This window comes from Eurytemora carolleeae, unplaced genomic scaffold, assembly GCF_000591075.1.
Source record: "Eurytemora carolleeae unplaced genomic scaffold, Eaff_2.0 scaffold132, whole genome shotgun sequence".
NCBI lineage: Eukaryota > Metazoa > Arthropoda > Copepoda > Calanoida > Temoridae > Eurytemora > Eurytemora carolleeae.
Window position 1 is genome coordinate 204,555 of NW_019396543.1, and position 19,494 is coordinate 224,048.

The 19,494-nt window shown below is 31.6% G+C and overlaps 1 protein-coding gene across 1 annotated transcript in view; it reads left to right on the forward strand.

Moving 5' to 3' along the window:
- The window catches only part of LOC111705213 (uncharacterized), a 41,110-nt gene that overhangs the window by 3,859 nt on the left and 17,757 nt on the right, over positions 1–19,494 (forward strand). Inside the window, exons 4-9 of the mRNA XM_023477689.1 lie at positions 7,217–7,269; positions 8,657–8,687; positions 8,754–8,822; positions 11,646–11,810; positions 14,524–14,597; positions 16,992–17,093. Of these exons, the coding sequence (XP_023333457.1) occupies positions 7,217–7,269; positions 8,657–8,687; positions 8,754–8,822; positions 11,646–11,810; positions 14,524–14,597; positions 16,992–17,093 (494 nt within the window). The remainder of the gene's footprint in view (positions 1–7,216; positions 7,270–8,656; positions 8,688–8,753; positions 8,823–11,645; positions 11,811–14,523; positions 14,598–16,991; positions 17,094–19,494) is intronic.

Sequence of the window (19,494 nt, forward strand, 5' to 3'; positions counted from 1 at the left end):
ACCCAAATGTAGGAACAAAGAATTTAAAATCTATATAGATCTTAATATAATAGATCTTAGTATATTAGTTCTTAATATGATAGATCTTAATATAATAGATCTTAATATAATAGATCTTAATATAATAGATCTGAATGTAATAGATCTTAACTAATTTTTTTGTGTAAAAAAGGAACAAAAGTTAAAGTCAAAAATACCACCATTTTTAGAGTGTTTTTGAAAATAAATATATTTCTTTTTTAGTTTTTAAAGCTTTTAATCTTTATAGATAAAAGCTAAAAACTTTCCATTCATTAATTCACTTCTTTTGCAAAAAGTTGAGACAGAAAAAAAGTTTAAAGTATTTTTGACAAATGCTTAATTACAGGCACCCCCAAAGCCAAGTTTAAGTGTTTTCAAATTTTGTGAATTTCGTAAACCCCAATGCAAATTTTTGAGCAAAAGTTTAAAATCAAAATTCTATTGCAGAAAATATTATTAGAATGTAAATCTATAAAATTAAGCCATAATAATTAATTGCAGCTCAGATAAAAGTATAAAGGGGACCGGTTTGAATCAGATTTGCTATTCTAATTGGGGTCATCAAATACTTTATCATTTTCTCTATGGATAAATCATTGCAGATATTTCAGCTAACCAAGCTCATAGGGCGCTTCTCGCCCCCTTTCCTATTAACAATATTTGCTTATAACTTTTGCTATGAAAGTTGCCTTTTTTTATCGTTTTCAAACGTTCAAGGAATTTTCTGTTTCAATTGGTGCATTTAAAAAAATAATAAATGTCGACATTTTTTCAATTTAAAATTCAAAAACGGCCGGGCGTGAGACACTGCCTGCCTTAGGCTAACGCAATCGATCAGGTCCGAATTTTTTGAAACATCAAATTATGAAACATTGTGATTGATTCAATTTTGACGGTCCAGTTGCCACCAAAAATTGGGCCTTTTGATGTTTATTAAATACATACAGACTCAAAAACAACAGACAGGCCCAAAATACATACAAATTTGATGGAAAAGTAAATAAAAAGAACACATTTGCCGGATTTGTACATTTTCTTAGGAACTCTTGTTAAAAGTTTGCTCATGCATGCAATTTTAAAATTCTTTGAATTCTTTACATTTAATTTTGTTTTCAAATCAAAACATTTAGTTTAGAATCTGGGTGTTAAAATTTGAATTTACAGAAAAAATAGGTGTCAATTTCGAAATAGAAACTTAAAAAGGCCAGCATTAAAACAGCTGTTCCTTAACACCTGTGTGAGCTGGTAAAGGAAGGCGGCCATATGAGCTACAATTTTCCCTTTTCCATGCCACAACCATTCTGTCCTTTTTGACAGAAAATTTTCGTCTTCGGGCAAATATTACTTTTTAAATGGTAAATTTAGATCATTACAATTGCGAATAACCCAATGAAAATTGCTAAAAATTTGAATGTTACCAGTATGAATTGACTACATTGTACATTGTACAAAAGGAGGGTTACTTGAAATCACTTCTTTAATTCAGTCATTGTTAATGGGAGAATATCGGCTAATAATGTTAAACTTAAAAACTGTGCGACCAAATCCAGCCGCTTAAAGTATCCTTAAGTATCAACCATGTCATAATCTGTTATGGGGTTTGATTGGAACCAGCACTAAGCCTCAAATCTCTCCTTGAAATAACGGTGCTCTGAGCTGGGAACTTTAGAATGGTGGATATCAGGATTAATGCTTAATCCTCTCTGTTTGCCAATCTCGAGATTAACATACTCGCAAGATTATGTTAGTCTCGAGATTAAATATTTAGAGCAACAAATTTGATTCTATGAAATTTAATAAAACATCATGCCAGATTTGTTCGTTTTCTTGACTGAAAGGGCCTTCACTTAATTTCTAACCCTTTTATTATTTAAAACAATAGTTATGATTAGTTTAAAAAGAATCTCAAACGTATTATTACATATTTTTCTTCACAGATTAATTTACAAAATGGCCGACAACAAATTCTTTTTTTGCTAGAAATTAGGTCTCTCACGGATAGAATTAATTTTCAAGGATTTCATTGGTCAATACAATTTACGAACTATTTTCCTGCACTCCCATAGGAGAAAATAATGTACGGAACGGATATCCAAAGAGAGAGAAAAAGAGTGGATAAAGGACTAAAACTAAAAGTTTCCACAGTGGATATTCGGATTAAGCAGTCGGGATCAAAGGTTATCCATTCTAAAGTTCCCAGCTCTGGTTAACGCCAAACGGGTTCAATCTGTAAAAAGATTGCATGATTAATTTTATTAATACGCTAAAAATACAATATGCAGAAAAAGAAATATTTACAAAATTAGTTCTTGAAATATAAATCATTTAATATCTCACAAATATGCAATAAACTATAACAAAATGGATAAATTCAGGTTTAATCTAAACAATACAAGGATACAAAGCTCATTTCTCATATAAAAAAGAATGTAGTAATGCCCAAATAATACCTTAATGTGCTGGAAACAGATCACAACATTATCAGCAATTATTGTGTCAAAATATCAAGTTTAACTGAATACTGTATAAATGTAAGGTAAAGTTTACATATCAAAACTGGTTTCGCCGCTGCAGTACGAAAAACTCAAGGCCGAGGGAATTCAGGACGTTTAACAAGGAAAATATTGAAGAAAAAAATGTCCAACCTTTTCTTTCGAAAAATATAATAATTTACGAAAACTTTGGCTGAAAACTTAGGATTTCTATTATTGAAAAAGTTGTTGAAAACTTTCAAATTTCAAACCTATCCTATATAGTCCAGGATAAATATTTAACCCTGTTGAAATTATTTTCCTAAATGAAAATAAACAGACTTGTTTCTTCATGTCCAACGTATATTCATTTTATTGTACTTTAAATTCTTTCTTGTAGTTACTGGTGCAATGCCATTAAAATGGTGGGTGGGGGCGTGGAGTAAAGATTTAGCGCTAAAATGACGTTTTAACCTTCAAAACTAGACCTAATATTTGAAAATGTGCTCGGTCTCTTTTCCTAACATTTTTCAAGGCAATATACAAGTATCTAAATTCTAGATTTATGGTCATATTTTTAATTGAGATTAAAGTTAACAACAATGACATATCTAAAAAATATAAAGACAAATGAAATGACACTTTTTATTAGAATAAAAGTACATTTTTTAATAGATCACCCTTGATACAGTGATCTCCATAGAATTATGGAAAACAAGTACTCGACTGTTTTACTGAAGATATGGTATTAAATGTCTAGATAGATTATACGAGAATTAAGAATTTATAGCGCTGTATTACATAATTTCAATGATTTTAATGGTCATAACAACTCACTGTGGTAGAGTACAACATTATGCAATCAAAACATAAATAAACATATTCTCAACTCTATGGCAGAGGAAACATCAATATACAAAATCGTTACGATCAATTCTCATGTTTATTCAATTGGGACACCCTGTATAATGTATATTCTTGCTGCTTTTGGTAATTTATTCTTATTATTATTGTTTGCTTGACACTGGACAAACTTTTTTACTTTTTTTCAAAACTTGGTTATAAGAAAACACAGAAAATATGAGAAAATAAGGTAAATATGATCCTGTGTAAAGATAATGCCAGGAGTCATGAATGTCTGTGTGGTAAATGGTAGCTATAAAGATAAATTAAAGAACATAATTTATTCTCACGTGAGGATCTGAGAGAAAGGGCCTGGTTCAAAATTACGAGTGAGCAAGTCCTCTGAATATCTGAATATCATTGCAATTTGGTTGGTTTCAAATATTATTGTTTATTTATGAGTAACAAGAAGGTACAAAAAAATAGAAAACTGAAGAAAAATCCTTTAAAAAATCATGAAAATCTATAAAAAGAATAAGATTCATATAAAAAGACAGCCTTAAAAATTGTTACCAAAGAGAACTTGATGGTCATCATAAAATAATCTGTACTTTTATGATTATATCAATAAATACTTGGAGACCTCAAAAGGTAAACATACACATGATTGGGTCCATTTACCAAAAAAATGTATTCAGAGACCAGAAGACCTTAAAATGTTCTCTTCTGCATCTAAATCAGAAATCCTAGGCCTTGAGAATAGAAACAAAATCAGTCCTAACCTACCTCCTGGAGAATTAACAGCTCTTAAATAGTTGATCAGAGAAACAGGGTGATTACATAAAACCTTGGGATAAGGATAATCCTGTCTGAACGAACTTTCTAACCAACAACTTCAAGAGAATGAAACACTAAATCCGTACTATGCACAAGTTGAAGAGAACGACAACAGATAAAGTCTGTTTTAAATACTGCACCTGATAAGAATTTCATCACAACTGAAGAACTTAAAGCTATGCTGGCTGATGGCAAGAATTCAGCAAAGTAGTATCAGCTGTTCAAAGTACATAAAACTCACATTCCAGGAAATGCCTCACAGGCCCATCATAAGCGGCTCAGGAGGTTGATGGCCTAGAATTCTGTAAAGAAGCTCTTGAAGAAAGAACAGCATTAAGAATACATACTGCGGGGATTACTATTCATGAATTGTGGACTCTGCTATAGTCCAAGCTTAAGCTATCCATAGAGAAGTTGCTTAGAAGAAAGTGGAGAAGGAGGAGAAACCAAAACGAGTTATAATCTCTTTCTCATTTATTAATCCTCAACTGCCGCCGTGTATCTCCTCCATCATACAGAAACATTGGAGAACCATGGTCCAGGATCCTTGAATGTAGGAGGTTTTTCAAAATCCACCTATGGTTACCTATAGGAGACCTCATAAACTCTGGGATAAACTCATCTGAGCCAGAATTCTAGATCCTCCATAGAATAAGCCCAAAGAGGCTAATAATACCTGGAATGAAATCTTGTGGTTTAAATTGTCCAACTTGTCCCCACATAGAGCCTGGAACAGTTATACAATCCTCTAATACCAGTAAGGAGATTGAGATTAATGGAACTTTCAACTATCAGACCAGAATAAAATTTCGTTAATAAGATCAACCCCCACCATACACATAAACAGTCATTTTTTAATCTTCATGACAGAAACAATCTCAAAGAATAATAATTGTCTTAAAACATTCTTTAAAAAGTGAATATTTGCAAATTATCTTTTTTCAATATCATGATCTGAGTTCGTTACCCTTTTATCCATTGGACGGCCCGTTTTTTTAAATAATCTTTTTTGTTTGTTTGTTTTCATGTGGCTTTTCTAACATTTTTTACTATCGACTTTGGTGATTATTACATCGTTAGAATTGACGTGGTTCAAGACCGAGATATATTTTCAATAATATGTGGAATTACATCTACTTTTTTCACTCTACAGAGGTTTGGTCGATCACCATCACCGAATTTTAAAATAAGTACAGGGTTACCCTCTCAGGACTTCAGAGACAATTGTACGAAATTTATACTGTTGGTTTCACTATCCCTGCAACTATAAACTTCAAACTTGTTTCTCTCATTGTCCAATCATTAAAAAAGAAATTAAAGACTATATCCAGAGCAGAAAATTTAATTTAATCTTTGGATCGTCTTATTTATTGAGTTTCAGGTCATTCTAACATTCTTATCCTCTGTGGGTAACCCTGTAGTTCAAATACGTCAACATTAGGGTTACCCACAAAGGATGAGACTGTAAAGAAGACTTTATTCTGTTCTTCAGTTTAAATTAAGTTTTCTGCCTTAAATGTGGGTTTTTAATGGCTAATCTTAAGTTTTAGCAAAGAAATGAAGAAGTATAAAGTTGCAGGGAAGCATGAATAAAAAATAAACAGACAGTTTAAATTTCGTTCAATTGTCTTTATCAATTTTATACTTGTTCTTGGTGCCAGTTTGTCGAATATTGCAGAATATTGTCGAATATTGTCGAAACTTGTCGAATATTGTCGAATATTGTCGAATATTGTCGAAACTTGTCGAATATTGTAGCAACTTGTCGAATATTGTCGAATATTGTCGAAACTTGTCGCATATTGTCGAAACTTGTCGAATATTGTCGAAACTTGTCGAAACTTGTCGAAACTTGTCGAATATTGTCGAAAATTCCAGTTGCTTAAATGTCAGCTTTTATCATCATGTGTGGGCAGCCCTGTAGGTAGAATTTAAACATTTGAAACAAAGTTACCTATTGAGTTGCATTGTAGTACATGATAACACCAAGAATACAATCGTTTTGTAAAAAGAAATTGAGTTTGATTATGAAGATACAAAAGTCCATATTTTTCAAAGTTTTTTCTTTCTAAAAATTTGAATATAAGAAACTAGCTTAGACTCTGTGAATTTTGTTGTTATGTAAGTAAAATATTCGCAGTCTTTGTGGTTCATAAACAGAAAATGAAAACATGAAAAACATGACTGCGTCCAAATTACAATTTCCTTTGTTATTTTAACCCAACTCGAAAGTTGACATTTTATTCTATACCGTTGCAGCCTTACAGAATAGAATGTATATATATAAATATATAAATGTATATTTGGTTTCTATTGGTGTTTTTGTGACAAAACTTACGAACCCCTTGACCGATTTGCCTCAATTTTGATAAAAATAATTTGGTTTGGATTTAGCTTGGTTTAAAAGTTAAGAAGTGTATGAACGAGTTCAATATAATGATGAAAGGGGAACCTGGAAGTTATCCAAACAGTATTTATAGAAGGGGGTCCCTACCATTTCGTTGTCCATATCATTCATCATTTAAAATAAAATATGCAATATTATCTTTTGTTTAGTTTAGTATGCCAATGCTTTAGGAACTTCCCACTTTTATCCAATTAACTCTTTTAAGTCGGGTGGAGTAGGTTGCCTTTTATAGAGAATATTTATTTTCCAGGCTAAGCTAGGGTCCCAAGCTAGTTATATATCAAATCTCTTTTCTTCAAAATTCAAGTGTTTTAAAATTCCCTAGGCAACACCGGGAACTTTAGCTAGTTATATAAAGGGTGTTAAAAAAAAAATCCAGAAATTGCATAAAATTGATCTTTTTAAAAGTGTTCAATATACCCTAAAACACTTAATCCTTTCCCAAGAGAGAAAGAGTATTTATTCAGAGCAGGGTTGGTAATATCCGATAATTGTTTAATCATGTAGTCCTAAGGCCCTAGACACTGTTATATGAATTTCATTATGATCGGATAATAATGAAGTCTATGAGAGATAAAAGTGCGAGGTGTTTTACCCTTTATATTATAAGATGATGCACAATAATTTCTTGTTTCAGGATGTATCGGCAATATGTTCTGTGCTAAACCTAACCGCAATGAGCTTAGAAAGGTAAAATGACCAAAATGATTAAGAGGCGCAACTAGGGGGTCTAGGGGGATGGGGGGAGGGAAGAGAAGTCAGAAATATTGTAAACCTAATATTACAAATGCTTTTTGGAACAATCCATATTTCTTAAATAAAACTGTCTAAAAATCCAACATTTTTGTCAACCTTGTTATCACTGATGCAACCTTGGTATCACTGATGCAACCTTGGTATCAATAGTGAAACCTTGTTATCAATCGTGAAACCTTGTTATCACTCGTGAAACCTTGTTATTACTCGTGCAACCTTGTTATAACTGGTGCAACCTTGTTATCACTGGTGCAACCTTGTTATCACTGGTGCAACCTTGTTATCACTGGTGCAACCTTGTTATCACTGGTGCAACCTTGTTATCACTGGTGCAACCTTGTTATCACTGGTGCAACCTTGTTATCACTGGTGCAACCTTGTTATCACTGGTGCAACCTTGTTATCACTGGTGCAACCTTGTTATCACTGGTGCAACCTTGTTATCACTGGTGCAACCTTGTTATCACTGGTGCAACCTTGTTATCACTGGTGCAACCTTGTTATCACTGGTGCAACCTTGTTATCACTGGTGCAACCTTGTTATCACTGGTGCAACCTTGTTATCACTGGTGCAACCTTGTTATCACTGGTGCAACCTTGTTATCACTGGTGCAACCTTGTTATCACTGGTGCAACCTTGTTATCACTGGTGCAACCTTGTTATCACTGGTGCAACCTTGTTATCACTGGTGCAACCTTGTTATCACTGGTGCAACCTTGTTATCACTGGTGCAACCTTGTTATCACTGGTGCAACCTTGTTATCACTGGTGCAACCTTGTTATCACTGGTGCAACCTTGTTATCACTGGTGCAACCTTGTTANAAGTCCAAGCCCAACCCCCCCCCCCATCCCCCATTTTCGCCATAATTAAAGCCTTTAAATAATATTTATTTATTCGAATAAGTAATAACAACACCATTTTATTTTAAAGCAGGTTCATGAATTAGATTGAAAATTAGTGAAATGCACAAAATTTCAAAATCTTTTTCGGTACAAGAAAAAATTATTTCAAATTTGAAAAAAAACAGTTTTCTAATAAATTCAAGGACAGAAATTAAGTAATGTTTAGTATCTAGGATAAAACATTGTAAACTATGAACTTTTCATTTTTAATTTCATGTTCAATCCTGATTTTTATTTTGATGTCATGCTATTACGAATGTACTACTCCACACACTGTAATATTTTTGAACTGGTTAGACTACAAACCAATTAAAAATACAAGATTTTCTATGTAATTTTTATTATAAAACAGTAATGTTTTTTATGTTACATTTAATGGTTTTCGAACAATCTAGACAAATCTTATTTGTTTGAAGACAAACAAAAAGTAAAGTGTGCAAACTAAAAGTTCATGTTGAATAAATAATTCAATCTTTAAAAAAATTTAGAATTTTTTATCTATGATTTTTACAGGCGAGAAAAGTAGTTTGTTCTACATGGGCTCTATCTTTTACTCTTGCACTTCCTCGCAATTGGATACAGGTAAAGAGCAAAATGAAGGGTCCCACCAGAGGCGTTTAAAGCAGGGAGGTGGGGGGGGGGATCAGCCCCCTGGATTTTTGAGCCTCTTGTATAAGTTCTTGTGTAAGCCTCTGACTCTCCCACTCCTTCCATATTCAAATTCAAAAGTAGAGTAAAAGGGGCCAAAAGTGGAGTGAAAAGTGGAGTGAAAAGTGGAGCGAAAAATGGAGCGAAAAATGGAGTGAAAAGTGGAGTGAAAAGTGGAGTGAAAAATGGATTGAAAAGTGGAGTGAAAAGGGCCAAAAACTCAAAAAAAAAAAAATTTTAATTCTTTTAAAAGCTATTTGATTTCTAACAACATTAGAACTAGAAAAATGCTAAAAAAAATCTTTCCACCACATCAAAAAGCCAAGAAAAGTTATATTAAGTTAAAAAGTTATTGATTGATCATACACATTGGATTGCACATTAATCTTTAAATAGGACTGATAACAAGTTGGGAAAAATTGATTTTTAATAAAACATTTTTTGTAACAAATTGAGGAAAATTGATTTGAAAGAAAAGGGGGGGGGACACTTTTTATAAATCATGAGAGAATCAAATCAAATTAACTATCTATTAAATTGCACATGTCTTTTCATCTCTAAGTTCAAAGATTTTAAATGGTTTTCATTAAACTTCCTCTTAAGAAATTAGAGTTTAATGACATATTTGTAAAAATATGAATTTAAATTAGATTTACAGAAATGTTTAAAAAAAACGAAATGTAAAATCAGAGAAAATGTTCTTTTAAATCCAGATTTGATGGGAAAATGTAATCCTAAGGAAGTCGGACATCAAAGCCTGAGCTTGAAGCTTCAGCAAGTTTTTTTTAAAATAAAATAAACAAATGAAAAAGAGTGGTTTAGTTTTGAAAAGAGTTATGGTTGCCTTCTTTGATAGTTTTCACGTAGCCAATAATATTTGGATTTCAACGTCCAATAATGAATTTCAGAATTGTGAACATTTACCAATTGAGAAAAAATATGTCCACATTTTTCTACAATTCTTTTAGTGGCGCTCTACGGAACAATTCTAATACAATAAAAGATTTTTTTATATTCTAATGTAATGGAGAATTTTAATGGTTATTGAATTGTATAATAATACTATTAACAAGAGCTGTACAATAAATCTTTTTTTAGATTTTAAAGAAATTGTTTATAATTTCAGCCTTTTGAGAAGTTTAAGTTGTTTATTCATTTTTAATTAACTAATAACATCTTCTGCCGATTATTCTTTAGATAATCACAACTGAAGCTTTCCCGCAATTAAATATGTAGATACATTTATTCAAATTCTAGTACAATAGATGGCAACGTAGAATTTGTACACTCTCAGTACAGTTGTACTCTTACGTCACAAGTGTCAATTCAGTTTTTGTGTCCGACTAAGTTATCAATAATTGTGATAATTTTAAAATAAAGTGCTTTTCTTACAGTAAAATAAGTGCAATTTTATGTGTTCTTTAGTCTATGTTTTTACACTATTTTATTTAATCTTGGAAAACATGTCAACTAATGTGAGACAATTTCGTTTTCCTTGTTATATTTGACACTTGTAACGTTGTGTATAATTGGTTCATTTCTCTGTTGCCACCTATTGTACTTGATAATTTATGTGCATTTAATTATCTTTATATTTGAAAGACAATTTATAACATAATTTTTGAAATCCAAAATATCAAAGTCGTTATAAATGCGAGAATGCACTTTTGACAGCTAAAATATTTAAAAGAAAGTTTGGAAGAATATTGAAATCGTTGCTGTCAAATTTCATGCCAAAGGTTTCACGGAATTTCTTTGTTTAAATTGTCACAAAAAAAGTTGAAAAATCAGACTTAGAACACTCCTAAATTCTAGACCTAGTTGAACTTTTGTATCTATAAACATCAGAACCAGAATTTTAGGAACCAGAATTTCCAGAAATCAGGATATCTTGAACTTGGATATCTAGAAACCCGGATTTCCATATATAAACCAAGATATTCAGTAACCAGGTTATCTAGGAACCAGGATATTTAGAAATTAGGATATCTAGAAACTGGGATATATAGGAGCCAGGATATCTAGGAACTAGGATAGCTAGGAACTATTATATCTAGGAACTATGATATCTAGGAACTATGATATCTTTGAACTGCAGGATATCTTGGAGCCAGAATATCTAGAAACGAGGATATCTAGAACATAGGATATCTAGGAGCCAGGATATCTAGGAACCAGGTTATCTAGGAACCAGGTTATCTAGGAACCATGGTATCTAGGAACCATGATATCTAAAACGAGGATAGCAAGAAACCAGGGTATCAAGGAACCAGGATATCCAGGAACCATGATATCCAGGAACCATTACATATTGGAACGAGGATATCAACGAACCATGAAATTGAGGAACCAGAATATTTAGAAACTAGGATAACCAGGAACCAGGATATACAGGAACCAGGATATCCAGGAACCATGATATCTAGGAACCAGGATATCCAGGAACCAGGATATCTAGGAACCATGATAACCATGAACCAGGAAATCCAGGATATCTAGGAACCAATGTATCTAGAGAACAAGATATCTAGGAACCAGTATAACTTGAACTGCAGGGTATCAAAGGAACCAGGATATCTAGAACTACAAGATATCTAGAAACCAGGGTACAGGTTGAATGAGTAACCTTGTATTCTCTAGGTACAGGTTTAATGAGAAACCTTGTATTCTCTAGATAAAGTTTGAATGAGAAATCTTGTATTCTCTAGGTATTGTATTTTCCGGTACAGGTTGAATGAATAACCTTGTATTCTCTAGGTACAGGTTGAGGTAGGGAACGATATCGATGGATATTCCTTCTGGTGTGTTCCTGACTGGTCTAACACTAAACACTGGTTATGGTTCCAGATATATATGCTCACACTGGTTCTCATCCTTCCTACTATAGTCATGTCGGTAGCATACACATCCATATCCATTCAGGTATACATCCATCTACATACAGATATAACCATTATCCATGCAGATACAAAATTCCATATCCATTCAGGTAAACATCCATCTAAATACATGAATATACATCCTTTCCATATCCATAGAGGTACAGTGAAACCCTTAATAACGAATACATCGAAAGAATTAATCAAATGTCGTATTCTTCACTTTCTGATAATGGAATGTTGCAGATATTTAGTTTTTTGATTAAATTATCATATGGAACTCTTTAAAACTATTCCCGCATATTCATGGCTATTTATTTATTTTCGCAAATACTGAAATGTATTCGTTATTAAGGGTTTTACTGTATGTACGTATATACATCCATATCCATACAGGTATATATACAATATACCACAAAATCCATACATGTAAATGCACATTCCAATACAATTTCAACAAACTTAAAGCAAAGTTTATTTGTCAAAAGTGAAAAACACATTTCTTAAAATATATTTTTTGCCAAGTAATTGAGTCTTTGCAACAAACTCTGATCCAATTCAATGTCGTAGACCTTCAATATTTCAAACTATGACTTCTGTGAGATCAAATAATATAAGTTTGAAATATCAAATGTTAACGACATTGGGTTTCAAATTTATAGGGATTAGAAAATCTGAGTTTGTGGCAAAGAATCAACTCCTTTCCTCAGATGCAGAATTTTATTTTTGTTTTTGTGTTTTCTTGCAAATGATATAAAAACAAAATTAGACACATTTTGAAAAACAGATTTAAACTGATAAATGACCTTTCATCGGTGTAGGAATGACGGGAAATCTGAAAAATTCCCCATAGCCCTAGACAGATTAAACGGAATGGACACAAAATAGGGTTGGGTCGGGCCGGGGGAAAATTTAAGGATGGCGCATAGCCACAGCGCAGTCGCTGAACTCTACATATTTAAATTCTAAACTTTTAAATTGAAGGATTTAAGTTGAACTCCGATATCTAAGGGTAAGCAGACGAAAGGGACAGAACCCATAATATTTGATAATAATAATATCATAATAATCATAATATTTGATATGGTACCAGTACAAACGTCGGACGGTACAAACCTAAGACTTACAAACGTCGGACAGTACAAAAAACGCACTGGTACAAACCTCGGACAGTTCAAATATCGGACTAGTACAAACGTCGGACAGTACAAACATCGGACTAGTACAAACGTCAGACCAGTACAAACTAAGGAATTTTATATTGATTTTTAGATGATTTTTTAAAAATCCACTATCTTCTCTTTCCAAAATTCGCAATCTCACAGAGTCTGAGGATCTTAGTTAAACTTTTGCTTTGATTTAAAAAAATAAATGGTTTAATTAAACTCTAGTTTTTGCCACAAACGAAAATTTTCTAATCCTTATATCTTTTCAACCTGATGATGTTAACCTTTGATACTTTAAAACTTAAACTATTTGATTTTATAGATTTCAAATGTTGAAATATCAAAGGTCTACGAGATTGGGTTGCAAAGATATAGGAGTTTAAATTATCAGAGGTTGTGGCAAGAACTCGACCATTTTTTGCTCTGTTGTTTATACAGTGCTACCTTCAAAGGATCCGGCTATGATCAGTTATCTTTGATTTTTATTATACAAATTTGTGATTCTTATGACAATGTTCTTTTTTTTTTAAATCAACCAAAGTCCGACTTTTTCCTTAATCCCCGTCCGAGGTTTGTCCAGGTACCTTAAATATACAATATACATACTGTTAATTTGAAAAAAGAATGATTTTGCAAAATACGCTGGAGAAAGCACGTTATGTGCAGGGGTGCCAACACTGTACTTTATGTACTGGGGTGCCCACACTGTACTGAAGTTATGTACAGGGGTGCCCACACTGTACTGAAATTGCATAGAGCATGAGACATTGTTTATGAACAAAATTTTATAAGAAGAGTGTTGATTTTTACTGATATTTATAATTTTTTTTATTTTTCTATTTTTTTATTCCAACTGAAGATTGGGTCAAACCCATGAAATTTAGACACAGTGTTTCCTCCTATCAGGACTCATCAGTATAGCTGAATTTTTATAAATTTTTTGATTTTTTTCTGTTTCCAATAATGATATTTATTAGCATTCTTAGGTCTGATACTTTGATGATAAAAAGTAAGATTTTAAATAAAACATGAATTACATTGTTCATTCTTCATGAATCATGATTTTTCACTTAAAGGGACTGTGACCTTCCACTAACCCCTAAACAGTGGGGTATACACAATTGACAACTGTACCTTTAAAGGGGCTGTAGTTGTAATTGCTTAAGTGACCTTTACTAAAGGGTATTTTTTGATGAAAATACTCAAATCCACTCAAATCATTTTTAAAATTTAAAAAATTTCTTGAATACATTCAAAAAAAGATTTGAGATTTCTTTATTTTATTTCTGTAATTTTCAAACTCATTCAGATTTGTACTTTTTTGGAGACTGTCTTTGTAATTACAAGTAAACCTTTTAATCTACAACGTTTCCCTTTAACGCTGAAAGGGACTAGGTTGTAATTTCTTAAGTGACCTTTTAATGAAAGAAGGGCATTCACTATTTAGAACGGTTCCCTTTTTGTGTATCCTTGCTGATTGAAAGCTGGATAGAAATCAAAAATCGAAATAGAAAGTTGTCTTCATTTTATTGGTATATACGACGACGATTGTATCTTAACAGAAATCTTTACTTAATTATCTTTGTTCAGGTAGTTAAGGGTTTAAGACAGAGAAGAGGGTTTGTACCTGAACGAAGAAACTTGCCTCAGCTCAATACTAACATGTAAGTTTATCAGCTCAATAATTACATGTAAGTTTATCAGTTCAATAATTACATGTAAGTTTATCAGCTCAATACTATAATACTAACATGTAAGTTTATCAGCTCGATACTTACATGTAAGTTTATCAGCTTAATACTAACATGTAAGTTTATCAGCTCAATACTAACATGTAAGTTTATCAGCCCAATGCTAACATGTAAGTTTATCAGTTCAATACAAACATATAAGTTTATCAGCTCAATACTAACATGTAAGGTTATCAGTTCAATACAAACATGTAAGTTTATCAGCTCAATACTAACATATAAGTTTATCAGCTAAATACTAATATGTAGGTTTTTCATCTAAATACTAACATGTGTGTTAAACAGCTCAATACTTACATGTAAGTTTATCAGCTCAATACTAATATGTAAGTTTTTCAGTTCAATATTAACATGTAAGTTTATCAGTTCAATACTAACATGTAAGTTTATCAGCTAAATACTAACATGTAAGTTTATCAGCTAAATACTAATATGTAAGTTTTTCAGCTTAATACTAATATGTAAGTTTATCATATAAATACTAGCATATGTGTGTTTATCAGCTCAATACTAACATGTAAGTTTATCAGCTTAATACTAACATGCAAGTTTATCTGCTCAATACTTACATGTAAGTTTATCAGCTCAATACTAACATGTAAGTTTATCAGCTCAATACTAATATGTAAGTTTATCAGCTCGATACTTACATGTAAGTTTATCAGCTCAATACTAACATGTAGGTTTTTCAGCTTAATACTTACATGTAAGTTTATCAGCTCAATACTAACATGTAAGTTTATCAGCTCAATACTTACATGTAAGTTTATCAGCTCAATACTAACATGTAAGTTTATCAGCTCAATAATAACATGTAAGTTTATCCGCTCAAAACTTACATGTAAGTTTATCAGCTCTATCAATACTTACATGTAAGTTTATCAGCTCAATACTAATATGTAAGTTTATTAGCTAAATACTATCAACTGCTATAAAAGACCAAGTATGTGCAAAAAAACTTAACTGCTCTATATATAAACCAAACAACTGTTTGAAAACCCCAAAACAAGCCGGTTTTTTAAAGTTTAATATCTAAAGAATAGTATTGCTTTTCAATAACAGTCTTTGGATTATTTAATCTCATCCAATTTGGTGAACATTTACATGAACTTTTTATGGTTATGTTGTATCCTGCGTCCACAATAGCTAAATTTCCCGTTGTGAATATAACGCATAATTGCCAAGAAAATTTGAAAATTTGAAATTTCTATTTTCGAAAAAAATTTTGTTCCCAGAAATCCATTTTCAAATTGGTTCTCTTGGACGTGATTTTTAAAAATCGATTTCGAATTTAATATGCCCAGAACTGAAAACTTTAGAATTATGGATATTGAGATTAATGCTTGATCTCAAGATTAATCTATTCTTTAGTTTGCATTCTGGAAAGTGTATAAAATTCAACCAAACAGATTGTCGATTACAAAATCTGAACAGCCAACCAGAAGCCGAGACATTTTGAAAACTCTTATTGGTCGCAATCCAGCAGGGATATCTAAAAGAGAGGATTAAGAAGAAAATTAAAAGTGTCATCAGTGGAAAAAAGATTTAGCGATCGGGAATGGATTAAGGGAATTGAATTCTAAAGTTTTTAAAGCTGAGAACTTTAAAATGGTGGATATTGAGATCAATGCATGAGCCTCTCTATTTAATAATCTCAAGTCTAATTTAGTCTTCAGATTAATTTCTAGAGATTAGAGATGCGCTCTTTAACTTTTGAAAACCCGGTTTTTAATTTTCCCGTATTTGGGGTTTCATATAGATTGGACTAATGACTGACTGAACGAACGTAAATTTTGAATTAATGTTTATTAAGACTATCGTTTAGAAGGACCATAGTCCTCAATTGTGATGAAATATGTTTTTTTAATAAGTTCATATATCAACATGATAAAATTTAATGGTTTAAATGCTCTAAAAGTCGGCTTGTGGGCAGCTGACTTTAGTTTAATCGGATATTATTCCAATCGATATAGCATCATATCTGTATTTGTAATCAAGCATATCACTTGTTGTGGGAAATGTGATATCCGACAAGAGCGGATTTAAAAGAAAATTAAAAGTTTCCACAGTGGATATTTAGATTAAGCGATTAGGATTAAGGGTATCCAACTCAAAAGTTTTCAGATAATATTTTTTTTATCATATTTGATGTTTAGGTTTTACTTGTTATGTAAACAAAATTTTTTGTTAAAATTTGAGCAAAGTCTTGACGAAATTTTATAAATAGGTCATTTATGGGACGCAAGAAGAAGAATTGATTGATGAACTTCAGGATTGAGTATGAAAACTGATATAAAATCTGTTTAGTGATCGAGGACGACCCTCACTGGAGGACGAATTAATGATCCCTCTCCAGGTTCGATCCAATTCTACTCCTGCTAGAAGATCGCTCTCTCGCTCTGTCTCCAGGTATTGTTCTATCAGTGATATGAAAAGTTATATATGACATATATTATATATGTCAACTATTATACATATTAACTATTATACATGTCAACTATTATACATGTTAACTATTATACATGTCAACTATTATACATGTCAACTATTATATATGTTAACTATTTTACATGTCAATTATTATACATGTCAGCTTTTATACTTGTCAACTGTTATACATGTCAAATATTTTACATGTCAACTATTATTCGTGTGAACTATAATATATGTCAACTATTATACATGTTAACTATTATAAATGTCAACTATTATATATGTCAACTATTATACATGTTAACTATTATACATGTCAACCATTATGCATGTTAACTATTATACATGTCAACTATTATACATGCTAACTATTATACATGTCAAATATTATAGCATCTATTATACATGTCAGCTATTATACATGTTAACTATTGTACATGTCAACTATTATACATGTTAACTATTATAAATGTCAACTATTATATATGTCAATTATTATACATGTTAACTATTTTACATGTTAACTATTATACATGTCAACTATTATACATGTTAACTATTATACATGTCAACTATTATACATGCTAACTATTATACATGTCAACTATTGTACATGTCAACTATTATAGCATAACATAGCATGAACAAAATGCGTACTGTATGTTTGTGTTTCCTAGAAATTTAATTTTATTAGTCAAACAGACCCAGATAGCAACACTTGAACTATACAGGATGCAATACGCGTACTGTATGTTTAGATAACACAAATGCGTATTTCCTACAGATGGCAGCAGGGGGAGAAAGGAATATAGAAAGTAATCAATTTGCTATAGATGTCTCTTGTTTCACTTTATCTCAGAAGTACAAAAATTAGTTGTCGGCTATCTGGTACAAGCAATTTAGGAAGAAGGTTTCTACCTGCCAGCGTATCTAAATATAAATTATCTTTGATCCTCTATTACATTGTATTAAAAAAATGCCGACCACAATAAAATATGCATATTTTAGTTAACAAGATTTTTATCTTTAAAAAAATCATTTCAAGGGCTGATATTTAGAACTAAATATTCATTATTCTGCAAAATGGAGGCTAGTATGTACTTACAGTATAATTATCTAACTTCAGAGTAAGGAGTTCAAGTGTTCGCTAGCAGATTTAAAGAAGATACTAAAGGAATTAGGATAATTTTTAATTGCAAATTCATATCTGTACAATTGTTCCAAAATAGGATTTAAAAAATTTAAATCATTTGAATTATTTCAACTCCAGTCTTAACTCTTATTCACTCAATGTACAGTGTACACTGCACACTGTACAGTGGACCCTGTACAGTGTCACCACAGGGTAACCGTAAAATAATTGTGCTCTGAAGAAAAGTTTTCGGAAATAAAACCCTAAATTTTTTCACTGAAAAGTCCTGTGGAAAAAAAATTTCTGGAAATAAGTCCTACCATTTTGGAACTTTATCTGGTTCCAGCATGATATTATACAAAAAGCCCTCTTTTAATGGAAAATGCATGGGATTAAAGGATGTCTATAACCATGGAAAAAGGGGGTTGTTATTAAAAACACCCCTAGCTACATTCAATATTGAGATGCATAAAAGAAAATTCCTTTTTAGGAAAACGTCTCAGTCTTGATTTCATTTTCCCAAGACTTGGGACTTTTTTTCGTGCATTTTTTCTTCAAGGCTATTTTTCCTTTTCATCTTATTTCCTGAGACTTTATTAGCAGCCCTCACATTATTTTAGAAAAAAAGTTCCAGAAATCTAAAACTCATGACTTTATTTCGAAGTGATAATTTGTCCTAGTACTTCAGAAAATTGTGACTTTTCTTCCAAAGTTTTTATTTCCAGGTTTTTTCAAGAAACTTATTTTTCCTGTGACTTTCTCACATAGATTCTCACTACTCCACAATATACAATTACTAGAACTCCTAGAAATGTACAATTTTCATCTAACCAACATTTGTTGGAGCACGCGAAGCAAAAACAAACAAAACAGCACATTTGGCTCCAGTGCTCCAGCAAATTTTGCAAGATGAAAATTTGACCTTTCTTAGAGGGTGGTGTCCTAATAAATATGGTAATAAAATTAAGACATTTATATTGTCTTATCTTAACAACTTTTTGTCCATAAATTAAGGTATTAGTTTACATAAAAAAACAGCTGACATTGTGTTGTGAAATATTTTAGCTGTAAATTGATTATTCAAAGAAACAACCCAAACTCTAGGATCTTATTAGAAAAAAAGGCGATTTTCAAGGGAAGGTTTAGGAATGCTTAAAATTTCAAAAAGTTGTTTAATTTAAGAAAACGCGCTCCCGTTCATGTTTATGTGAAAAGTTATTTATAGCATCTTCATAATTATATTGT